Below are 27,500 nucleotides of genomic sequence, written 5' to 3' on the forward strand. Positions count from 1 at the left end.
TCCAAGGACCTTAAGCTTGTTGGAAGACATGTTGAAGCACGTTAGGTAAAAAGCCCGCCACCTGCTGAATGTTAAGCCGTCTCTCGTGTCTTATATTTCTGAGTATACCACAGAAGAAATGCCGACAAGGATAAAGCTAACTTAGGCTACAGGAAACGTCTATCATAGGGTCCACATGGGAGTTTGCTTCAAAGACAGAATTGTGGTACGTTGAGCGTTAAGAGAAGTTTTTTGAGGCCAACGACATCAAGGAGGGGAGGCAGGTGGCTACTTTGCTGAGCATGATGGGAGCATCTACTTATGGACTGCTCAGGAATCTAGTGCAGCCGCACCAGCCTAAAGTTAAGTCTTATGACGATATCGTGGACATTCTGAAGATGCATTTTGAGTCCAAGCCCCTGGTTATTGCGTAAAGGTTCTGTTTTAATCATTGCAACCAGAAGGCTGATGAATCTCTGACAGATTATGCAGCTGAGCTCAAGCAGTGCGCAGTGAACTGTGAGTTTGGATGTTGGATGAGGCATGCCAGCGTCAATTGTTGCCAGAGTTCAACCTGACTTTTGCACAGGTGTTTGAGATCATTTTGAGCATGGAGACTGCAGGAAGAGACACACAGCAGCTTCAGGGACATGATACACTCCCAGGACTGGTGCATAAAGTCGATGTGCATGTGGCCAACCGGACAGGAAAAAAAAACACAAAGCAAAAGTGAGCGACAGGCTGAGAAAAACAAAAAGAATGTGGAGGCAGAAGAGATTGTGTTGCCAGCGTTTCCACTAGTAAGCGACAAAGACTGTAAGCAATCGTACAGAGCAAACTTTGTGGTTAATGACAAAGAAATTGACACTGGGGCTGCCATGAGCATAATTTCAGAAGAACTGTTCCAGGCCAGGAAAAGCAGATAGAGCAGATACCTGTGATTATGGTTAAAGGAACAGGTACAGCATTGTGTGGCAGAAACTGGCTGCAAAAGCTCACTCTGAAATGAAGAAGAAATAAAATATGTCAGTGAAACGTCTCCACTGAATCAATAGAGGATGTGCTGCAGCTGCACTCTGAGGTGTTTCAAGATGAAGTTGTGTGATGTCAAAGCAACAATCTTGGTGAACCTGGAGATTGACCCAAAGTTTTGCAAAAGCCACCCACTGCTATTTGCCATGAAGACACAAGTGGACTGACTGGAGGAGGCTGCCATAATCACACCGCTCAAACATAATGAGTGGGCAGCACCTGTTGTGTCTGTGGAAAAAAATGACAGCACCATTTCTGTGGAGATTCCAAACTAACAGTGAATCAGGATGCCACTGCAGAGACATACCCTTTGCCTCAGACTGAGGAGCTGATGGCTACACTAAGTGGGGGAAAGGTGTTCTTAAAGACTGACCTCACCTCAGCGTACCAGCAGGTACTTCTTGATGATGAGTCAAAGAAACTGTTGACCATCAACACACACAGAGGGTTATTTGTATTTCTGCAAGTGTTCCTGAACAGGAACACTTGCAGAAATGACCCAAACTGCTGCAAAGGCTGCAGGAGAGTGGATTGAGAGTCAAGAAGTCCAAGTGTGAGTTTGGATACTTGGGTCATGTGTTGAACAGCCAGGGCATCCATCCATCCTCAGAAAAAGTCAAAGCAATCAAAGATGATTACTTCTCAAACAAACGAATCACGTATCAAAGAATGAATAAATTGTTAAATGTTACCAACTACCTGTTAGTAACATCCAAGGCACTGGCTGGCACCTGGTTATTCTTAGATTACACTTGATAGACGAGTCCTTCCATAACGTCATGTGCCCAGAATGTTCTGACTTGTTTTCATGGGTTTTGAGTATTTCACTGCAGTTTTTCCATTCATTAAGTCCATCACTGATTAGTTTGTAGGTTTTTTTGGGGTTTTTTTTTGAGAGAGCAGTAAAGACTATTTTTTTCTTGGAATATACCACCCAGCTCTCCATTCACTCTTTATTTTTCTGTAAAGTGGTGGTGATGGGAACTTTTCCCATCCTCTCATTTTGGAAATGTAGAGTCTTATTTTACCTGATATGGCTTTTGCTGAATAACTCTGTCCTCACCATATCAGACAGGATCTACAGCTGCTGCCTCGATGGACTCACATACTTCAGGATCTGTTCCAGCTGATGGTGTCTGCAGGCTGTAGAGCAGCAGTGGATGTTGTGTTTGTTGTTTCTTCAGCTGCAGGCAAATCTAAACATACATGCAAATATTACTCCTTCAGTAAGGACACACAATGATTCATAAATTACACATCAGGCAATAAACACATCTGAAGCATAAATGATAGATAACAGTTGACCAGAACTGTTCAATTACATGAGTGAAAAAGGTCAAGAATCCAGGTTTAAATTATATTTGATGGGAATAAGTTATTCTACCTTTAATGTGACCTGTAGACAACTTGAATAAATATAGATGGTTGCAGTCTAATATTAATTATTATTTAAGTTAGCTATGTTCCCTTTATTAATATAGACATTATATTGCACTAGTGTTACATTTTTGTAATGCAAATATGTAAGAAACCATTTAATGATAGATAATATTGTTATTTGACTTGAAACTTTCTTAAATGGATCCATAGTTCAGTGTAGTTCTGGCTCATTTGATTTTTATTTATTTATTTTTAAAAGGTCCAGTAGGTGGTGTTATTGCCTCACAAATGGATGAAAAAAAAGACTGAATGAATGAAAATAAAACAAATGAAATGTGTGTGTGCAAGCTGCAGTTCCTGTGGCTTTCTGCCATTGTGAAGGCTTAGAAAATGGTTAAAGGTTTGGCCAAAGTATTGACATAATAAAAATAGATTCCCCAGCATCCATTTGTGGACAAATGGATAAAACATTGCAGATGTACAGGATGAGTTACGTATGTTCGTAACTGATTATGAATATTTGATAGAATTGTAGTAAAATGTGTCTGAATTTGGCCATATTGACACTAGTTATGTAACTGCAGCTGTAACATACAATAAACAGAAGTCACCTGCTGCAGGCCGTGTTTCACTGCAGGTAGCTGGAGTGCTTGGTATGATGTTAGATGTTGTTTGACCTGCAGCTGTATTCAAACATATAGAACATCCAGACTGTTGCACCGCTGCACTGAGTCCTTTTTGTCATTCTACTGCATATAAAGTAGCACTGTACAAATAAACTTTATTTAATTTGACTAAGACCTGCATTTAATTAGTAACAATGTGTAACAGTAACATTCAACAACAACAATAACATTAATAATAATAATTAAAGCTGCAAGCAGCGATGATTGGGCACCTTTGTGCATGTCTTGGCACGCCATGGTTGAACGGCTTTTATTACGGGCATACAGATCTGTTCAGGAACAGGCTCTTATCAGTTGCAGGAACAAGTTTAACATCACTTTGTGTGTGCACTATGTGGTGAAAGACATCATCCACTATTTATACATCACGTTGCTGTATAACAAATGTAGACCGCACCCTATAAATTTCATGTGAATTGGATGATGTTTGTCACAGGCTAAATTTCCTGTTGCAAGTAGGCAGTGCTACAGAAGAGGGTCGTTAATGTTACCTTCAGCTGCTGCCGAGATTTAATGAGCTTAAGGAGAAGCTTTTCATACAGTATAAACAGCTGTGGACAACAGATACTGTAAAGATTGCCCACATTCATTTATAGATCAATACAGACTGATTTACTGACTTTCCCGCTTTTACCATCTTAACCACAGATATTAGTGTTTAATTGAAATAAATTATTTATATTTTTTGTTGACACTGTTCCATAAAACAAAGGACTGTTCTGTCCCATTAGAGTTTGTTATGGACACAGTGAGTAAACTGAGACCTGAGAGGGTACACTATTGTTGAAAGTGCTTTGCAGACATGTTAAAGACAGTTATTTTGAGTTATGGCTTATAGTAAAAGAATACAACCTTCATTTTAAAAGGGGGGTGATGTGATGTATTAAACATTTGAGCTTGGTATTTTGGAAACTTGGTTGTGCCATAGTTACCTGTCTGTGCAAAGAGTGCGGGGATATCGTATGCACTGTGGAAGCACCTGCTGAATGTTAAGCTGTCTCCTGTGTTTTATATTTCTGAGTATACCACAGGTACTAGACTAACATTAGTAAGTTTGTTAAACTGTGATAACAACCTAACTAAATGAACTATGAGCCTGTTAGCTAACATTATATAACATAATCTACAGTTTTTGATATGGTGACCTGGCAGACAGCAGCGCACAACTGCAACATGCAATTATTCATCCAGCGACTTAACTCATATTAGAGTAGGTATCAGTGTTTCCCCTATAATAGTACAGACCTGGTGGGCTGCCAGGCCAACAAGAACCACCACTAGACCAAAAAAATATTTTTAATGCCAAAAATAACGCCAAATATCCGTTCATTCAGAAATCAATAGCATTTTGGAGCCTCTGTGTAGCGCTGTTCCAAAACATAAGTTAACCTCTGTGTCGTTGTCTGGAAAAATCTGGGTAGTGTAGCTCCTTTTAAGAAATAAGGCAGTACGTAATATATGTGGTTGTGAGTGAGTGGTTGAGTGAGAGAGCGAGCGGCAGGAAAGTGACGGTGACTGTGAGCGGAGCAGAGGTAAATGTTAGCAGTAAGTTGTCAGTCTGGCAGTAAATGTACAGTACAGACTACAGTGAGTCAGTTAATAAATGCTGCAGCTTCTCAAGACCAAGAAAAGTCTCATCTCTTGTTTCCTCAAGTGCTGGAAAAGTGAAGGGGTTAGCTCCAAAGTTAGCAACCTGAAGACGCTAAACAGAGAAATAGGGAATGTAGAAATGTGTGGCTGCTGAGTCTCCTGACTTTTGCTCAGTGCACCACCTAGACCGAACTCTTCAATTTACAGAGAGAGACCCAACAATTCCCCCATGAGCAGCACTTGGCGACAGCGGTGAGGAAAAACTCCCCTTTAACAGGAAGAAACCTCCAGCAGAACCCGGCTCTTGGTAGGCGGCCATCTGCTTTGACCAGTTGGGTTGGGTGGTTGGGGGAGGGGGGGGGGGGGCACAGAGAAGCAGAACAGCAACAGTAACAACAACAACAACAATAGATTCATGACCAGCAGCAACAAACGGCAACAGCTGGAGAAGGACAGAAGAAGGACGCCAACACGTCTGCATGGTTTATGGGGTTTCCTGCGGATGAGAAAGCGCCAAATCACAACAAAAGTTATCTCAGGGCACTTTTCACATTGAGCAGGTCTAGATGGTACTCTTTAATTTACGGAGACCCAACAGTACCAGCAGAGAAGCAGAATAACAATAACAACAATAATAACAATGACAAGAATAATAATAGAGGGGTGACTAGCAGCAACAAACAGCAGCAGTAGCCGGGGAAGGACACCAACACAAACGCAAAGGCTTGGCCCGGATCGCGGGGTTTCAGGGTTTCCTGTGAGATGAGAAAGCACAAAAACTCTGAGGAAGAAGTCAAGTTAGTAACATGCATTAATGGTAAATGAATGCATACAGATGGAGAGGAGGAGGAGGAGAGAGGAGCTCAGTGCATCATGGGAAGTCCCCCAGCAGTCTAGGCCTATAGCAGCATAACTAAGGGCTGATCCAAGGCGAGCCTGGTCGGCCCTAACTATAAGCTTTATCAAAAAGGAAAGTTTTAAGCCTACTCTTAAACATAGAGAGGGTGTCTGCACCCTGGACTGAACTAAAGGAGAGGAGCCTGATAGCTGAAGGCTCTGCCTCCCATTCTACTTTTAAAGACTGTAGGGACCACCAGTAAGCTGCATACTGGGAGCGCAGTGTTCTAGTGGGATAATACGGTATTATGAGCTCTTCAAGATATGATGGTGTCTGACCATTAAGGGCTTTGTAAGTTAGGAGAAGGATTTTAAATTCTATTCTAGATTTTACAGGAAGTCAATGCAGCGAAGCTAAAATGGGAGAAATGTGATCTCTTTTTCTAGTTTTAGTCAGAACACGTGCAGCTGCATTCTGGACCAGATGGAGAGTCTTTAGAGACTTGTTAGAGCAGCCTGATAATAAGGAATTGCAATAATCCAGCCTAGAAGTAACAAATGCGTGAACTAGTTTTTCTGCATCTTTTAGGGACAGGATGTGCCTGATTTTTGTGATATTACGTAAGTGAAAAAAGGCAGTCCTTGAGATTTGATTTATGTGGGAGTTAAAGGACATATCCTGATCAAAGATAACTCCCAGATTCCTTACGGTGGTGCTGGAGGCCAGGGTAATGCCATCCAGAGTAGCTTTATCATTAGATAATGTGTTTCTAAGGTGTTTAGGGCCAAACACAATAACTTCAGTTTTATCTGAGTTTAGTAGCAGAAAATTGCAGGTCATCCAGGTCTTTATGTCGTTAAGGCATGTTTGGAGTTTGTTTAACTGATTGGGTTCATCAGGCTTCATTGATAAATATAATTGCATATCATCTGCATAGTAATGAAAATTTATGGAGTGTTTCCTAATAATATTACCTAAAGGAAGAAGACAAAGACAAAAGCAAGAAGAAACCAGCAGCCAGAATTCAGCAAAAACCAGCCTGGAGTTTCAGTTAAGGGACTACTTTAAAGTTTCAGTCTGCCTGCCCAGAAGGTGCCTCCTGGCCAATCCCAGGAGTTGCAAAGTTCTGGGGGAGCAGAGTCGGTCTCCTTCTGTCCATGGACAGATGGGTACAACTCCTGAATGCAGTTATTCTTTTAATCAAAGTATTTACAATTTAACAATTGCATGATCCCTAATTTTGCATTTTTATATTAGCTTTAGTGTTCTGAAGGTGAAACAAGCAGAACGGTATTAAACATGATGTTAAAGTTATCAAGGATGATGGAATTATGTTAGTGGTACATTTCTTGGCTTAAAGGCAATGGAATTAATGTCTAAAGCACATAATGGCACACATTTGATATACATGCACATATCAACATAAATATTAATTAAATCTACATGTTAGAGTTTGTGTGTGTGTCCACATGATTGATGTGGATTATTCTGGTAAATGTCTGTGATTGTCTGTATGTCACTGGGGCATGACATATGCAGCAAGTTCTCCTTATTGTTGATGGTGATGACTTGCAATCAGTCCACAGTGGGATTAAAGTTGGTGGCAGCTCGTTTGTGTGTGATTGGCTCTTAAAGGTGAGTTACGATAATCATGGTGGGGATTGTTTATCCTAGTGGTACCATCAGTTCACACTGGGATGTGAATTGGTCTTTTCATCTCGCTGGCACTTGTAGCTTGAACGATCGAAAGATGGTTTGGGTCAGTGGTCTGGTTTAGTGACCATGCAGAAGATGGGGGGTCATTATCTGATCCTTTCTGTTGTAAGATGTTGTTTAGATGATCAGTGAGGAGTTGTTGTCTGTTGTTTGAGGATGGTACTGTCTGCCTTCGAAACATGCAGGGACTTTACCCTACCCAAAAATCTTTCTAAAAGTTTCTAATAGCCATAAAATGTATGCCTTTGTTGTTTTATAGCCAAGGGTTAGTTTATAGCCTACCAGCACATCCTAAACATCAATATTTTCAAGGGACACTTCACTTGCAACTTTTTTTATTTGCCATGGTGAGCATTTTAATTTGACTCACCATGGGCCCTGTAAACTATGCCTATAATCTTCTTTGAATATTATTTGGAGACCAACAGCAAATAAACAAATGCACACATTTTGAAAAATCAGTCAATATTCTCTGAAGTGCGTTCTTTCATTCAGTTGAGGCATTTCTCCATCAAAGGTCATGACATAGATATGCTGGGTTTTACTGTGCTTCTCTGTGCATCTCCCATAGGCTTCAATAGAACTGACACTAAAGTCTGGCACCAATCAGGCCAAGAACATTGGTATTATGATGTAATAACCCCTCCTTCTTTTATAGATTCCCTGGTTCTGCAAGGTTCTAACTTTGCTGTTTGTTTCTTGCAGGGAGCTCCAGGTGCTCTGGGACGGCAGGGCCCTCAGGGGCCCCCAGGCTTCCCTGGCCCTCAAGGGCCTCCAGGAGAGAAGGGCCACCGAGGAGATGAGGGTCCGACTGGAGCTTCAGGACTGAAAGGAGACATGGTGAATAAACACGTTTATTTCTAAAATGGCCAATAGTCTGTTAATCAATAAGTTGTCTGACCAATCACAGTTCTGGTAGTCGTCACATGGTTGTAACACTTAAGTTTAACTCTGGTTGTTGTTTCAGGGAAATGTCGGTGTTCCTGGTTTTCCCGGTTTAGAAGGAGTCCCGGTAAGAAGTGCCCTACCCCCTAGCTTCTCAGCTCCTCTGATTTGTGAGGTGAAGTCAAAGGTCAGTCTGTTAACATGTGTTTGTGTGTTCAGGGTCACCCGGGTCCAGCCGGAGGTCCTGGTTTTCCAGGTCTGGATGGATGTAACGGGACCAGAGGAGGGCGAGGAGATTCTGGATTTCCTGGAGAACAAGGTCCTGATGGAGAACCGGTCAGAACTTCTAATTGATCAATAACATCAATAACATACATAATGAGAAATGTTGGACCCTGAGCTCTGTGAAATGTAAATTATATGTCAAGTTCTAAAGACTGAGGTCAGAAAACACTCAAAATGTTAAAGAAATTAAACATACAGGTACAGATAATATATAGGTACAGATAGGTATACAGATACAGGCACAGATAATATATAGGTACGGATAGGTATACAGATACAGGCACAGATAATATATACAGTACTGTGCAAAAGTTTTAGGCACTAAAAGTAAAGTGAGAATGCTTACAAAAGTATTGTTATAAGTTGTTTTAATTTATCAATTAACTTGTTACAAAGTTGAGTAAACAGCAGAAACTTAAATGAAATCAATATTTGCTGTGAGCAGCTTTGCCTTTAAAACAACAGCAGTTCTCCTTGGTTCACTTTAACAGTTTTTCATGGTAACTTGCAGGCAGGTTGTTGTAACCATCCTGGAGAAAGAATCTTCTTCTGTGGATTTATTATTTAGAACATCTCAGGTGCTTCTTCATGTTAATCCCAGATTGACTCCATGATGTTGAGATCAGGGCTCTGTGGGGGCCAAACCATCTGTTGCAGGACTCATCATTCTTCTTGTTACTGAAAATAGTCCTTTATGACTCTAGCTGTATGCTCAGGGTCATTGTCATGTCATTAATAAATTTGGGACCAATCAGACACTTCCCTGATGGTATTGCATAATCTAATAGAATCTAAACATCTAGGGTGCCTAAAACTTTTACACAGTACTGTAGGTACAGATAAATATACAGATACAGATAATACACAGGTACAGATAATGCACAGGTACAGATAATATACAGCAACAGGTAATATACAGGTACAGAAAATATACAGGTGCAGGTAATATACAGGTAAATGTAAAATACAGGTACAGATAATATGAAGGTACAGATAATATACAGGTATAGGTAATATACAAGTAATATACGGGTGCAGGTAATACACAGGTATAGATAATATACAGGTACAGATAATATACAGGTACAGATAATATACAGATACAGATAATATACAGATACAGATAATATACAGGCACAGTTAATAGGAAAGTACAGATAATATACAGGTACAGGGGCAGATACAGATAAAGATGGAGATGTACTATATATATATATATAAAGTACACACTGTACTGTGTATATGTAATGTAGTGTTCTGTAAGTACCATGATAACTGTGTTTTGTGCTTCAGGGTTTTCCAGGACTGAAGGGATTTCCAGGGGATCCAGCAATCTACTTCATACAGTACCCTGGAGTACCTGTAAGTACACCTCTACTGCAAATACACCTGTACTATGAATACACTTGACAGTAGGTTGAGACAGACTTTCCTTAAATAGTTAAAAAGTCAGCTCTGCTCTGTAGTACCTGTGATACCTATGGTACCTGCAGTACTGCAGTTCCACATCTGATTGTGTTATTAGTCCTGAGCTGGTTGTTTTCATCGAGACAACAGTTTGTGAGATGTATTGATTGTCTTAAAGTTTGTTCATGTTGTATTAATGGCACTGCTCCTAGACATACATATATTGATTCTATCAGTAACATGAAGGAAAACTGAACGTAGACTTTCTGTCTGACAGGGTGACGTTGGGCCAAGCGGACTACCTGGTCCCCAGGTGTGAGGACTTTTTATCTTTCAGACATTAAAGTTCCTTTATGTAAAACATCTCAAAAGAGACAAAATACAACAACTCCATGTCTGTCTGTCTGTCTGCCTGTCTGTCTGTCTGTCTGTCTGTCTGTCTGCCTGTCTGCCTGTCTGTCTGTCTGTCTGCCTGTCTGTCTGTCTGTCTGTCTGTCTGTCTGTCTGCCTGTCTGTCTGTCTGTCTGTCTGCCTGCCTGTCTGTCTGTCTGTCTGTCTGCCTGTCTGTCTGTCTGTCTGCCTGTCTGCCTGCCTGTCTGTCTGTCTGTCTGTCTGCCTGTCTGTCTGTCTGTCTGCCTGTCTGCCTGTCTGTCTGTCTGTCTGTCTGTCTGTCTGCCTGTCTGTCTGTCTGTCTGCCTGTCTGCCTGTCTGTCTGTCTGTCTGCCTGTCTGCCTGTCTGTCTGTCTGTCTGCCTGTCTGCCTGTCTGCCTGTCTGCCTGTCTGTCTGTTTGTCTGTCTGTCTGCCTGTCTGCCTGTCTGCCTGTCTGTCTGTCTGTCTGCCTGTCTGCCTGTCTGCCTGTCTGTCTGTTTGTCTGTCTGTCTGTCTGTCTGTGTGCAGGGTGAGCAGGGCCTGCCAGGTCAGAATGGAGTTCCAGGTCCTGCAGGATTTGCGGGGTCCAACGTGAGTAACAACAAATCAGAAACATACCTGACAACATTTTTAAATAATTAATTAGAAGTAATAATAATAATAATAAGAGAGACTGTAAAAATATATGTTAATATTGTACAAGTACAAAAAACTGGAGTGTGTTTATATATTTACTGACAACATGTACTTGCAATATTATCATATGTCTGTCTGTCTGTCTACAGGGTTTCCCTGGTCTGCCTGGTTCCAGGGGTCCACCTGTAAGTATCATACATACTGTACTGTGACACAACCATCAGATAACTCACTATTGATCACTGATTATAATATTCAACCTTAAGCTGAGTAATGACAGGGGAAAATATATTGCTAATAACAAGTGAATATATAACAGTAATAACAGGGAATATATAACAGTAATAACAGGGAATATATAACTGTAATGACAGGGAATATATAACAGTAATAACAGGGAATATATAACAGTAATAACAGGGAATATATATCAGTAAAAACAGGGAATATATAACTGTAATGACAGGGAATATATATCAGTAAAAACAGGGAATATATAACAGTAATAACAGGGAATATATATCAGTAAAAACAGGGAATATATAACAGTAATAACAGGGAATATATAACAGTAATAACAGGGAATATATAACTGTAATGACAGGGAATATATATCAGTAAAAACAGGGAATATATAACAGTAATAACAGGGAATATATATCAGTAAAAACAGGGAATATATAACAGTAATAACAGGGAATATATAACTGTAATGACAAGGAATATATAACAGTAATAACAGGGAATATATAACAGTAATAACAGGGAATATATAACAGTAATGACAGGGAATATATAACAGTAATAACAGGGAATATATAACAGTAATGACAGGGAATATATAACAGTAATGACAGGGAATATATAACAGTAATAACAGGGAATATATAACAGTAATAACAGGGAATATATAACAGTAATAACAGGGAATATATAACAGTAATAACAAGGAATATATAACTGTAATGACAGGGAATATATAACAGTAATAACAGGGAATATATAACAGTAATAACAGGGAATATATAACAGTAATAACAGGGAATATATAACTGTAATGACAGGGAATATATAACAGTAATAACATACAATATATAACAGTAATAACAGGGAATATATAACAGTAATAACATACAATATATAACAGTAATAACAGGGAATATATAACAGTAATAACATACAATATATAACAGTAATAACATACAATATATAACAGTAATAACAGGGAATATATAACAGTAATAACAGGGAATATATAACTGTAATGACAGGGAATATATAACAGTAATAACAGGGAATATATAACAGTAATAACATACAATATATAACAGTAATAACATACAATATATAACAGTAATAACATACAATATATAACAGTAATAACATACAATATATAACAGTAATAACAGGGAATATATAACAGTAATAACAGGTAATATATAACAGTAATGACAGGGAATATATAACAGTAATAACAGGGAATATATAACAGTAATAACAGGGAATATATAACTGTAATGACAGGGAATATATAACAGTAATAACAGGGAATATATAACAGTAATAACAGGGAATATATAACAGTAATGACAGGGAATATATAACAGTAATAACAGGGAATATATAACAGTAATAACAGGGAATATATAACAGTAATAACAGGGAATATATAACAGTAATAACAGGTAATATATAACATTAATAACAGGGAATATATAACTGTAATGACAGGGAATATATAACAGTAATAACAGGGAATATATAACAGTAATGACAGGGAATATATAACAGTAATAACAGGTAATATATAACAGTAATAACAGGGAATATGTAACATTAATAACAGGGAATATATAACAGTAATAACAGGGAATATATAACAGTAATAACAGGGAATATATAACTGTAATGACAGGGAATATATAACAGTAATGACAGGGAATATATAACAGTAATAACAGGGAATATATAACAGTAATAACAGGGAATATATAACAGTAATAACAGGGAATATATAACAGTAATAACAGGGAATATATAACAGTAATAACAGGTAATATATAACAGTAATGACAGGGAATATATAACAGTAATAACAGGGAATATATAACAATAATGACAGGGAATATATAACAGTAATAACAGGGAATATATAACAGTAATGACAGGGAATATATAACAGTAATAACAGGGAATATATAACAGTAATAACAGGGAATATATAACAGTAATAACAGTGAATATATAACAGTAATAACAGGGAATATATAACAATAATAACAGGGAATATATAACAGTAATAACAGGGAATATATAACAGTAATGACAGGGAATATATAACAGTAATAACAGGGAATATATAACAATAATAACAGGGAATATATAACAGTAATAACAGGGAATATATAACAGTAATGACAGGGAATATATAACAGTAATAACAGGGAATATATAACAGTAATAACAGGGAATATATAACAGTAATGACAGGGAATATATAACATTAATAACAGGGAATATATAACAGTAATGACAGGGAATATATAACAGTAATGAAAGGGAATATATAACAGTAATAACAGGGAATATATAACATTAATAACAGGGAATATATAACAGTAATAACAGGGAATATATAGCAGTAATAACAGTGAATATATAACAGTAATGACAGGGAATATATAACATTAATAACAGGGAATATATAACAGTAATGACAGGGAATATATAACAGTAATAACAGGGAATATATAACAGTAATAACAGGGAATATATAACAGTAATAACAGGGAATATATAACATTAATAACAGGGAATATATAACAGTAATAACAGGGAATATATAACATTAATAACAGGGAATATATAACAGTAATAACAGGGAATATATAGCAGTAATAACAGTGAATATATAACAGTAATGACAGGGAATATATAACATTAATAACAGGGAATATATAACAGTAATGACAGGGAATATATAACAGTAATGAAAGGGAATATATAACAGTAATAACAGGGAATATATAACAGTAATAACAGGGAATATATAACAGTAATAACAGGGAATATATAACAGTAATGACAGGGAATATATAACATTAATAACAGGGAATATATAACAGTAATGACAGGGAATATATAACAGTAATGAAAGGGAATATATAACAGTAATAACAGGGAATATATAACAGTAATAACAGGGAATATATAACAGTAATGACAGGGAATATATAACATTAATAACAGGGAATATATAACAGTAATGACAGGGAATATATAACAGTAATGAAAGGGAATATATATCAGTAATAACAGGGAATATATAACATTAATAACAGGGAATATATAACTGTAATGACAGGGAATATATAACAGTAATAACAGGGAATATATAACAGTAATGACAGGGAATATATAACAGTAAGAACAGGGAATATATAACAGTAATAACAGGGAATATATAACAGTAATAACAGGGAATATATAACTGTAATGACAGGGAATATATATATCAGTGATGACAGGGAATATATAACAGTAATAACAGGGAATATATAACAGTAATGACAGGGAATATATATCAGTAATAACAGGGAATATATAACAGTAATAACAGGGAATATATAACAGTAATAACAGGGAATATATAACTGTAATGACAGGGAATATATAACAGTAATAACAGGGAATATATAACAGTAATAACAGGGAATATATAACAGTAATAACAGGGAATATATAACTGTAATGACAGGGAATATATAACAGTAATAACAGGGAATATATAACAGTAATAACAGGGAATATATAACTGTAATGACAGGGAATATATAACAGTAATAACAGGGAATATATAACAGTAATAACAGGGAATATATAACAGTAATAACAGGGAATATATAACAGTAATAACAGGGAATATATAACAGTAATAACAGGGAATATATAACAGTAATAACAGGGAATATATAACAGTAATAACAGGTAATATATAACAGTAATAACAGGGAATATATAACATTAATAAAAGGGGAATATATAACAGTAATAACAGGGAATATATAACAGTAATGACAGGGAATATATATCAGTAATAACAGGGAATATATAACAGTAATAACAGGGAATATATAACAGTAATGACAGGTAATATATAACAGTAATAAAAGGGGAATATATAACAGTAATAACAGGGAATATATAACAGTAATAACAGGTAATATATAACAGTAATAAAAGGGGAATATATAACAGTAATAACAGGGAATATATAACAGTAATAACAGGGAATATATAACAGTAATAACAGGGAATATATAACAGTAATAACAGGGAATATATAACAGTAATGACAGGGAATATATAACAGTAATAACAGGGAATATATAACAGTAATAACAGGGAATATATAACAGTAATAACAGGGAATATATAACAGTAATAACAGGGAATATATAACAGTAATAACAGGGAATATATAACAGTAATGACAGGGAATATATAACAGTAATGACAGGGAATATATAACAGTAATGACAGGGAATATATAACAGTAATAACAGGGAATATATAACAGTAATAACAGGGAATATATAACAGTAATAACAGGGAATATATAACAGTAATGACAGGGAATATATAACAGTAATAACAGGGAATATATAACAGTAATAACAGGGAATATATAACAGTAATAACAGGGAATATATAACAGTAATGACAGGGAATATATAACTGTAATGACAGGGAATATATAACAGTAATAACAGGTAATATATAACAGTAATAACAGGGAATATGTAACATTAATAACAGGGAATATATAACAGTAATAACAGTGAATATATAACAGTAATGACAGGGAATATATATCAGTAATAACAGGTAATATATAACAGTAATAACAGGGAATATATAACAGTAATGACAGGGAATATATAACAGTAATAACAGGGAATATATAACAGTAATGACAGGGAATATATAACAGTAATAACAGGGAATATATAACAGTAATAACAGGGAATATATAACAGTAATAACAGGTAATATATAACAGTAATAACAGGGAATATATAACAGTAATGACAGGGAATATATAACAGTAATGACAGGGAATATATAACAGTAATGACAGGGAATATATAACAGTAATAACAGGGAATATATAACAGTAATAACAGGTAATATATAACAGTAATAACAGGTAATATATAACAGTAATAACAGGTAATATATAACAGTAATAACAGGGAATATATAACAGTAATAACAGGGAATATATAACAGTAATAACAGGTAATATATAACAGTAATGACAGGGAATATATAACAGTAATAACAGGGAATATATAACAGTAATAACAGGTAATATATAACAGTAATAACAGGGAATATATAACAGTAATGACAGGGAATATATAACAGTAATGACAGGGAATATATAACATTAATAACAGGTAATATATAACAGTAATAACAGGTAATATATAACAGTAATGACAGGGAATATATAACTGTAATAACAGGGAATATATAACATTAATAACAGGTAATATATAACAGTAATAACAGGTAATATATAACAGTAATGACAGGTAATATATAACAGTAATAACAGGGAATATATAACAGTAATAACAGGGAATATATAACAGTAATGACAGGTAATATATAACAGTAATAACAGGGAATATATAACAGTAATAACAGGGAATATATAACAGTAATAACAGGGAATATATAACAGTAATGACAGGGAATATATAACATTAATAACAGGGAATATATAACAGTAATAACAGGGAATATATAACAGTAATAACAGGGAATATATAACAGTAATAACAGGTAATATATAACAGTAATAACAGGGAATATATAACAGTAATAACAGGGAATATATAACAGTAATAACAGGGAATATATAACAGTAATAACAGGGAATATATAACAGTAATAACAGGGAATATATAACAGTAATAACAGGTAATATATAACAGTAATGACAGGGAATATATAACATTAATAACAGGTAATATATAACAGTAATAACAGGTAATATATAACAGTAATGACAGGGAATATATAACAGTAATAACAGGTAATATATAACAGTAATAACAGGTAATATATAACAGTAATAACAGGGAATATATAACTGTAATAACAGGGAATATATAACTGTAATAACAGGGAATATATAACATTAATAACAGGTAATATATAACAGTAATAACAGGTAATATATAACAGTAATGACAGGGAATATATAACAGTAATAACAGGTAATATATAACAGTAATAACAGGTAATATATAACAGTAATGACAGGGAATATATAACTGTAATAACAGGGAATATATAACATTAATAACAGGTAATATATAACAGTAATAACAGGTAATATATAACAGTAATAACAGGGAATATATAACAGTAATAACAGGGAATATATAACAGATGTTGAAGTGTTCCTGTGTTTCAGGGAGAAAAAGGTCGATCTCTGCCCGGACAGAAAGGAGATGAGGTACGAACTTTAAAACTAAACTGCTGCTAAAACAGTTTTATTCTGGCCATGCCTTTGTGAGTGACATCACTGCAGGTGTTTTCCTTCTGACATCTGCTGGAAAACACCTGCAGTGATATCACTTATGGGGTGTGTCCAGAAGAAGGACAGTCAGAAGAGTTTAAAGCTCCAGAGGAACTGCAGTTTGTATAGCATCAATAGTAGTACTGTACAGTATCAGTATTGCAGTATTGTGTGTACTCCACAGGGGGAGCAGGGCCCCCAGGGGCCTCCGGGGCCATTTGAGTATGTTGACCCTCCAGAAGATCTGTACATCAAAGGAGAGCAGGTGGGTGGAGCTTCAGTCTCTTCCAGCCAATCAGATTACAGCCTTCAGACACTGTCTACTGTATTTCTGTTGCAGTCCTGCTGTAAATCTGTAGTCAGTCCTTGGCTCAGCTGTGTTTCTTGTGATTCAATGCTGCTATTCTACTGTTTTACTAGTTCTAATGCTGGTTTCTGTTGGTTCTTCAGGGTCCACGAGGCCTTAAAGGTGTCTGTGGCATTCAGGGACTGCCGGTAAGTCCAGTAGGATCCAACCACTGGCACATCTGGATCTAAGAAAAAGGTTCTCCTGAACACATAGTTCTCTTGAACACATGGCTCTCCTACATACAGGGTTCTCCTAAGTATAGACTTCAACTGAACACATGGTTCTTCTGAGCACACAGTTCTCCTACATACAGGGTTCTCCTAAGTATAGAGTTCAACTGAACACATGGTTCTACTGAACACACAGTTCTCCTACATACAGGGTTCTCCTAAGTATAGAGTTCAACTGAACACATGGTTCTTCTGAACATAGGGTTCTACTGAACACAGGGTACTGATACACATGTGTGGTTTCAGGGTTTGGATGCCCTTCCAGGAATCAAAGGAGAGAAGGGGATTGTTGGATTTCCGGGAACAAGGGTAAGTCATCCTCTATCTTAACATTATTGATCAGTATCGATCAGTGCTGATCAAATGAAAGTTGTGATGTTTAGAACACAGAGAACAACATGTTACAGGCTGATCTGAAATCCTTTAAACAGCTGTGGTGCATTTGTGTGTTTCAGGGATTCTCTGGAAATCCCGGTCAGTTCGGTGTGAAAGGATTCAAGGTGAGTTAATAAACACTAATAAACTTTCTGTTTATTGATTAGAAAGATTCTGTTTGTCATTTGTGTTTTAATGAAGAATGGTGAGCATGTGATGATGAAGCTTTGTAATGTTTGTATGAAAGGTGAGGACGATCTGGTCAGTAAACCATGATGAAACTTTTATGTATTATGAAATTTTTCATTTCTGAAAAACTAGAATGTTAACACACAGGTGAGTACATTACACACAGACTCAAGTGCTGTTACCAGCAGCTCATGTGTGTATGTGTGTGTGTGTGTGGGGGGGGGGGGTCTGTTAAAGCAGAAATAAGGTACCATCAGTCAGTGAATCTGAATTTTATTCAGGTTTATTATCAACAATATTAAAATGTAAACCCCATCAAACCCACACAAAGCAATATTTAAACATAAAGCCAACATATGACACATATTCCAGTAATAAATGACAGCTAGTAACAGTGATAATGCTAACACAGACTACACAGAGTTTGTTATGGTCGAGGTTGTTTTGGATGGAAACAGAGAGGAATGGATAAGATGGGATGGTTTCATTGAGCAAAACTAGTTGTGGAGGGAAGAAGGGTGGGCGGCTGGCGATGGCAAGGGGCAGGCAGGCTGCAGAGGAGGAGTATGGCGGAGCTTGGCTGGTGGCTGGATGGTGTGGAGTAGCTGAAGAGTGGGCTTGCGGCAGTGTAGAGAGCGACGATGTTGTGGATGAGCTGGCACTGGAGACCTGGATACAAGAGAAGTCAGATAAGTAATTTGCACGAAGAGAACGCAAGAAAATAACTCAAGTACGAAGAATACTAGGAGGGTAGCTACCACTGAGCTGACTGAACAATTTGGCGATGAGGAAGTGGAAGGAAAGCTGGAGTATTTGAACTGGGGGTTGATGAGCTGATTGCAGACAGGTGTTGAATTGAACCACGTGCCAGGTCAGGGAAGCTGTGCCCACCACACACACACACACACAAACAGACAGGAGAGGAGGAGACACAGGGGAAAACAGGGAAAACAAAGAAACACAGGGAGAAAAACTAAAGACCCAGCCCAAGCCCTGACAGTATCTCCCCCTCATCAGATGCCCCCAGGCATCCTACCAGGTTTGTCAGGATGTCCCTGATAAAAGTCCTGCAGAAGAGAGGCATCCACAATGAAGCTACAAGGAATCCAAGAATGTTTCTCCTTACCATAGCCCTCCCAGTCCACCAGATACTGGAACCCACTGCCCCAGTGGACATCCATAATCCACCGTGCACTGTAGGCCAGATGATTGCCAATGAGCCGGGGGGCAGAGGGGGTTGGCTGGAGGGCACAAGGGACTTGAAGACACAGGCTTGAGCAATGAAACATGAAATGTTGGGATTTTTAATGAAGGTGGCAGCTTCAACCTGACAGCAGTGGGTTTAATGATCCTGTCAACTTCAAATGGACCAATGAAACGGGGTGCCAGCTTACAGGAATCCACTTATGTGCAATTGTGGACTGAAGACAATGTGATTGACAAAAAACACTCCAACTAACTACAGTGCCAGTGGACCAGTCAATGTGAGGGTTGTGCAGTTTTAGCCAAGGTTGCCCTAGAACCACAGGAGCATGACGTGAGAGTATTACAAGCTGCTGAATGGATTCTCGGTGGTAATCTGACAGGACGAGGGTAAGGGGAACTGTGCAATGAGTAATCCGGGACAATCCGGGCATTGACATTTTTAGGACCAGGAAGGGCTTCAAGGGAAATGCCTACTTGAGTAACAACAGTGGAGTCAATTAAGTTATCATCAACCCCAGAATCCACCAGAGCTGGAAGGGGAATGGAGTCACTGTGCCAGATCAGTGTAGCATTAAACTGTATGAGTGGGAGACAGCCCATCAGGGCCCCGACATTACCAGAAGGGCCTAATGTTTTGGCTTAAGAGGACAGGTGGTAAGGACGTGGCCAGCCTGACAACAACAGAAGCAGAGTGCTCTTTTCATCCGGCATTGACACTCAGTTGGAGTGAGATGGGCTCACCCCAAATGCTTGGGCTTCTCGGTGGAAGCTGGGTTGAGGACCTGAGGGAATGGCTGTAAGAGGGCTGGCTATCGGAGCTGACTCAGGGGACTGAACTTGGCTGAAAGCTAGAGGTGGGAGATTGCAAGCAGCCTGCCTTCTCCCTGTGGCGTTCACAAAGGTGGTTATCTAGGTGAATAGACGGGGAAATGAGGGAGTCTAAAATATTTGTTTCTTCCCTAGGCACTCACTCATCCTTAATATTATCTACTAAGCCATGAATAAACACACCCTGTAATGCAGATTCATCCCACTCACTCTTGGCTGCCAGAATCCTAAATTCGGGCAGTGGAGGCAAGTTGTAAGATATTGGTTAAAAGACTGATTCCTCCACTGATAAACACCTGCCAGCCAACCAGGATTTCCCCTTCCAAAACAGATTTAAGTTTGTTTTAATGATGTGTCTGTTTGCAGGGGAATCTGGGAAGTCCAGGTCTTCCAGGTCTGATTGGACGCGAAGGTCTGAAGGTCAGTTTGTTTGTTTGTCTGTTTGTTTGTGACGTATGCACCACAAGCACGGGTTAACATCATCAGCACTGTGTTGACCAATCACATACGGCAAAAGTGTTTTATCCTTGTTTCCCTGCAGTAACACACCTTGTGTGTACCCTATTTAATGAGCCTGTCTGTTCCCAGGGCATGATGGGAGATCCAGGTCCTAAAGGACTCCCTCGGGATTCAGTCATCACCCACCCAGGTATGGATCAATACATTGGTCAATAAGCTGATTCAAAAACCATCAGTTACTACAGACACAACATTTATTAGAGTGTGAATTGATCTTTCATAAAGAACATCAAACTTTCACACAGAGCAGTCCATCCATGACATGTACACTGCTGCTAACAATCCCACAATGCAATATGTCACATTGTGTTGTTTAGTTGGAGACACTTACCTCTATGAAGTGACCATTTATCTGAAATGGGTTCACAGATTTGGAGGTAAAGACTCTAAGATTCTTTTACAATCCTTTTTTTCTTGTTCACAAGTTGCATCTTCCACTCTTTTGCCCCTTGTAAAATTGACTGTGGGCCTGCAGACCGATCAGGACAAGATTCAGACCACTGTGCTGCTGTGGATGCTGTTAATGTTGTGGATGGTGTGGCTGATGTGGATGGTGTGGATGGTTTGGATGGTGTGGCTGATGTGGATGGTGTGGATGGTGTGGGTGGTGTCGTTGGTATGGATGGTGTGGCTGGTGTGGTTGCTGTGGATGGTGTGGATGCTATGGATGGTGTGGCTGGTGTGGATGGTGTGGATGGTGTGGGTGGTGTCGTTGGTGTGGATGGTGTGGCTGGTGTGGTTGCTGTGGAAGGTGTGGATGGTGTGGTTGCTGTGGATGGTGTGGCTGGTGTGGTTGCTGTGGATGGTGTGGATGGTGTGGTTGCTGTGGATGGTGTGGATAGTGTGGTTGCTGTGGATGGTGTGGTTGCTGTGGATGGTGTGGTTGCTGTAGATGGTGTGGATGGGTTGGATGGTGTGGATGGTGTGGATGGTGTGGTTGCTGTAGGTGGTGTGGATGGTGTGGATGGTTTGGATGGTGGGGATGGTGTGGATGGTGTGGTTGCTGTAGGTGGTGTGGATGGTTTGGATGGTGTGGTTGGTATGGATGGTGTGGTTGGTATGGATGGTGTGGTTGCTGTAGGTGGTGTGGTTGCTGTAGGTGGTGTGGATGGTGTGGATGGTTTGGATGGTGGGGATGGTGTGGATAGTGTGGTTGCTGTGTATGGTGTGGATAGTGTGGTTGCTGTGGATGGTGTGGTTGCTGTGGATGGTGTGGTTGCTGTAGATGGTGTGGATGGGTTGGATGGTGTGGATGGTTTGGATGGTGTGGATGGTATGGCTGGTGTGGATGGTGTGGTTGCTGTAGGTGGTGTGGATGGTGTGGATGGTTTGGATGGTGGGGATGGTGTGGATGGTGTGGATGGTGTGGTTGCTGTAGTTGGTGTGGATGGTTTGGATGGTGTGGTTGGTATGGATGGTGTGGTTGGTATGGATGGTGTGGTTGCTGTAGGTGGTGTGGTTGCTGTAGGTGGTGTGGATGGTGTGGATGGTTTGGATGGAGGGGATGGTGTGGATAGTGTGGTTGCTGTGGATGGTGTGGATGGTGTGGCTGGTGTGGATGGTGTGGTTGGTATGGATGGTGTGGTTGGTGTGGTTGCTGTGGATGGTGTGGATAGTGTGGTTGCTGTACGTGGTGTGGATGGTGTGGATGGTTTGGATGGTTTGGATGGTGTGGTTGGTATGGATGGTGTGGATGGTGTGGTTGCTGTAGGTGGTGTGGATGGTTTGGATGGTGGGGATGGTGTGGATGGTGTGGTTGCTGTAGGTGGTGTGGATGGTTTGGATGGTGTGGATGGTGTGGATGGTGTGGTTGCTGTAGGTGGTGTGGATGGTGTGGATGGTTTGGATGGTGGGGATGGTGTGGATGGTGTGGTTGCTGTAGGTGGTGTGGATGGTGTGGATGGTTTGGATGGTGTGGTTGGTGTGGATGGTGTGGCTGGTGTGGTTGCTGTGGATGGTGTAGATGGTGTTGATGGTGTGGATGGTTTGGCTGCTGTGTGGGGAGGGTGTTCTCACCTTTGCATGAGAAAAGTCACATGGGCCTCAATGGGGGACCCTGTCAGGGTGTGCTCACAGCTCTGTGCTCACTGTCACAATGACAAAAACACACCAATCTATAGTTTCACTGTTTCAAGATTCCACATAACCACTCTTTACCTTGATTACCCCCCTCTGGTGACTTTAAAATCCCTTTGAATAAATACTGGTCAAATTTGACCCAGAACACCTTCTATTTGTAAAACTGTATACCAGCTGCATAAAAATTAATAATTTTGAAACATTTACTGGGCCACTTTAGAAAAAGTGGATGGTGTGGTTGCTGTAGGTGGTGTGGATGGTGTGGATGGTTTGGATGGTGTGGTTGGTATGGATGGTGTGGTTCGTATGGATGGTGTGGTTGCTGTAGGTGGTGTGGTTGCTGTAGGTGGTGTGGATGGTGTGGATGGTTTGGATGGTGGGGATGGTGTGGATAGTGTGGTTGCTGTGGATGGTGTGGATAGTGTGGTTGCTGTGGATGGTGTGGTTGCTGTGGATGGTGTGGTTGCTGTAGATGGTGTGGATGGGTTGGATGGTGTGGATGGTTTGGATGGTGTGGATGGTGTGGCTGGTGTGGATGGTGTGGTTGCTGTAGGTGGTGTGGATGGTTTGGATGGTGGGGATGGTGTGGATGGTGTGGTTGCTGTAGTTGGTGTGGATGGTGTGGATGGTTTGGATGGTGTGGTTGGTATGGATGGTGTGGTTGGTATGGATGGTGTGGTTGCTGTAGGTGGTGTGGTTGCTGTAGGTGGTGTGGATGGTGTGGATGGTTTGGATGGTGGGGATGGTGTGGATAGTGTGGTTGCTGTGGATGGTGTGGATGGTGTGGATGGTGTGGCTGGTGTGGATGGTGTGGTTGGTATGGATGGTGTGGTTGGTGTGGTTGCTGTGGATGGTGTGGATAGTGTGGTTGCTGTACGTGGTGTGGATGGTGTGGATGGTTTGGATGGTTTGGATGGTGTGGTTGGTATGGATGGTATGGATGGTGTGGATGGTGTGGTTGCTGTAGGTGGTGTGGATGGTGTGGATGGTGGGGATGGTGTGGTTGGTGTGGTTGCTGTAGGTGGTGTGGATGGTGTGGATGGTTTGGATGGTGTGGATGGTGTGGATGGTGTGGTTGCTGTGGATGGTGTGGATGGTGTGGCTGGTGTGGATGGTGTGGTTGGTATGGATGGTGTGGTTAGTGTGGCTGGTGTGGATGGTGTGGTTGCTGTAGGTGGTGTGGATGGTGTGGATGGTTTGGATGGTAGGGATGGTGTGGATGGTGTGGATGCTGTAGTTGGTGTGGATGGTGTGGATGGTTTGGATGGTGTGGTTGGTATGGATGGTGTGGTTGGTATGGATGGTGTGGTTGCTGTAGGTGGTGTGGTTGCTGTAGGTGGTGTGGATGGTTTGGATGGTGGGGATGGTGTGGATAGTGTGGTTGCTGTGGATGGTGTGGATGGTGTGGATGGTGTGGCTGGTGTGGATGGTGTGGTTGGTATGGATGGTGTGGTTGGTGTGGTTGCTGTGGATGGTGTGGATAGTGTGGTTGCTGTACGTGGTGTGGATGGTGTGGATGGTTTGGATGGTTTGGATGGTGTGGTTGGTATGGATGGTATGGATGGTGTGGATGGTGTGGTTGCTGTAGGTGGTGTGGATGGTTTGGATGGTGGGGATGGTGTGGATGGTGTGGTTGCTGTAGGTGGTGTGGATGGTGTGGATGGTTTGGATGGTGTGGATGGTGTGGATGGTGTGGTTGCTGTAGGTGGTGTGGATGGTGTGGATGGTTTGGATGGTGGGGATGGTGTGGATGGTGTGGATGGTGTGGTTGCTGTAGGTGGTGTGGATGGTGTGGATGGTTTGGATGGTGTGGTTGGTGTGGATGGTGTGGCTGGTGTGGTTGCTGTGGATGGTGTTCTCACCTTTGCATGAGAAAAGTCACATGGGCCTCAATGGGGGACCCTGTCAGGGTGTGCTCACAGCTCTGTGCTCACTGTCACAATGACAAAAACACACCAATCTATAGTTTCACTGTTTCAAGATTCCACATAACCACTCTTTACCTTGATTACCCCCCTCTGGTGACTTTAAAATCCCTTTGAATAAATACTGGTCAAATTTGACCCAGAACACCTTCTATTTGTAAAACTGTATACCAGCTGCATAAAAATGAATAATTTTGAAACATTTACTGGGCCACTTTAGAAAAAGTAAGGCTTAAATAATGTAATTTATGTTGTTTTTACTGCTTTCCAATGTCAAAATGGGTCAAATTTAACCTGAACAGTATGTATAATGTACGGTATTATGTGATTTGCCCTGAAAGCTTGCAAAGCCCTTCTCATGTGTCTCAATAATATTAATTATTTTCAAATGAACATACATGTTAGTATGTTGATACATATTCTAAACTTAATGGACCTTGACCATGTAGAACAGGGGGCATTTTTTCTCAGCACAGCTGGGGGAGAAGTGATGAACAGGCATCCTAATATGTTGTTAATTAGGGGCTAAGCACAAAAATGCTAGGGCCCAACGGTCCCTGGTACTGAAAGTGTGAGGAACCTATTGTTTTTGAGATGATGATTATTATTATTCCAGTACGCCATTGCATTTTTGAGGAGCTTGGGATGCTCAAAGTGGCGTGATTTGATATCTGATATGATCTTGGGCATGAGTGTGGCAAAATGGTTCGAGGGTGCCCCCTAGAAAATTTCAAAGTCAAAGCCCCCGCCTTCTAATTTGACATATATGTATGAAATTTGGTAGGCAGATGTAACATCTCCAGACTTTAAAAAAAGCCTCTTAGTGCCATGCCCTAAGTCCATCAGGAAGTCAGCTATTTTGAATTTACTTTGCAATATTTTCATAAAGTGAAGCCATTTACAGGTGTTGTACTTTAACAAACTCCTCCCAGAGATTTAACCCGAGCATCTTCAAATGTGGTAGGTGATATCTAAAGATCTTTGCGATGTTGAATTGCAAAGCTTTTTCATTTTCATTTTTCATTTTCATTCTGATAACTGACATCATCGCAGCATTCAGCAAGGATTCAGGTGCATTCAGGTGGAAGATGAACAAATCTCACCTGCCAACAAACATGATGCCATAGACAAGCAAAACGATTCCCAAATGTTCCTAAATGTTCCCAAATGAGGTTTGATTCATTCAGTGAGTCAGAAGAATACAAGCTGATGTTCAGACAGCAAAGATGGACATACTCTACGTCAAACATAAACATGAAATTATATTTTTATGTTGATTTATTTTAATGGCATTATTGACTGATTTTATTTGCTGCTAATGTTGAGCTGTAAGTTTATTTAATAAAGGTTATAAATGAACTCAAGTACAGAATTTTCTTTTTATAGAACTTTGAGTCCTCATGGTTCTCATGTTCAGAAATACATTAAACATTAGACCTGAAATATAGTTGTTTCTGTGATATGCAGGATGCTTTTTATCCAAGGAAGTCATTACATATGACTCTTCACTGGTAGTAGTTTAAAAAAAACAAATTTAAAAATACTAATACTAAATACTAAAATAAAATAAAAAATTATCTTTTGCTTGCAGTTTTCCCAAATTCCTGCAATTTTACTGCAAAAAGAGCACTTACAAACATTGTAAATTGTATCACAATTTTGTAGAGAAGCTGCTGCAAAATCAAACATTTTTGGCTGCAACAATAAAAATAATGGTGGATTAGACCACAGGACCAAACTCAGCCTACTAACTGCCTTTCTGTTCAAGTCAAGTTCAAGTTTATTTGGCCACCTGTCAATGGCATCATATCCCCTTTGCACTTGCGTCAGCATTGTGGTTGTCTATCAGAAACTGTCAAAAATTGACTTTTTGTCCAGTTTTAAGTCACATTTTTATGATTCACGTTTTAAATCATTTTTAAGTACATCTTTTAACCAGAGGAAGGATTTTAGTCACTGGCCATCTGGATCTTAAGTTATCAGATAAACAAGTTGAGCAAATGTTAGCTCGGCTAGCATCCTGTGTTCACTGAACAGCGTCAGAGAAACTCTGATTTTTTACATGAAACTGCTTTATTCACTATTTTCACCGATTTTAATCAGCAGGTCTGTTTGTTTTGGAGAGGAGGAGACCTCTGTGGATAATTCAGTTCCCAGTAAAAACCTCCTGAACAGTGAACAATGAGGGAATCCTAACTGGGAGAAGCTGGTTGTTTAATAATGAAGACAACAACTCCCATGATCCCATGCTACTTCACAATGTCATCAAACTCCATCTTTTGTTATTGTTTTGATTGAGAGACCCCGAGCGGCAGAAATGACATGCTGTGTCTTTAAATAAAGGTTTGAATGAATGAAAAAAATAACATGAATGAGTTAAACTCAAACTGGCAGGAAAAAC

General features: G+C 39.4%; 1 protein-coding gene across 1 annotated transcript in view; it reads left to right on the plus strand.

Annotated features, from left to right (window-relative positions):
• The window catches only part of col4a4 (collagen, type IV, alpha 4), a 93,025-nt gene that overhangs the window by 23,097 nt on the left and 42,428 nt on the right, over window positions 1-27,500 (plus strand). The window contains exons 5-18 of the mRNA XM_042413800.1: window positions 7,927-8,061; window positions 8,189-8,233; window positions 8,326-8,442; window positions 9,685-9,753; window positions 10,076-10,111; window positions 10,697-10,759; window positions 10,954-10,989; window positions 17,295-17,336; window positions 17,584-17,664; window positions 17,850-17,894; window positions 18,225-18,287; window positions 18,434-18,478; window positions 20,943-20,996; window positions 21,165-21,225. Coding sequence (XP_042269734.1) covers window positions 7,927-8,061; window positions 8,189-8,233; window positions 8,326-8,442; window positions 9,685-9,753; window positions 10,076-10,111; window positions 10,697-10,759; window positions 10,954-10,989; window positions 17,295-17,336; window positions 17,584-17,664; window positions 17,850-17,894; window positions 18,225-18,287; window positions 18,434-18,478; window positions 20,943-20,996; window positions 21,165-21,225 — 892 coding nt within the window. The remainder of the gene's footprint in view (window positions 1-7,926; window positions 8,062-8,188; window positions 8,234-8,325; window positions 8,443-9,684; window positions 9,754-10,075; window positions 10,112-10,696; window positions 10,760-10,953; window positions 10,990-17,294; window positions 17,337-17,583; window positions 17,665-17,849; window positions 17,895-18,224; window positions 18,288-18,433; window positions 18,479-20,942; window positions 20,997-21,164; window positions 21,226-27,500) is intronic.

Source organism: Thunnus maccoyii, chromosome 6 (genome assembly GCF_910596095.1).
Source record: "Thunnus maccoyii chromosome 6, fThuMac1.1, whole genome shotgun sequence".
Taxonomy (NCBI): domain Eukaryota; kingdom Metazoa; phylum Chordata; class Actinopteri; order Scombriformes; family Scombridae; genus Thunnus; species Thunnus maccoyii.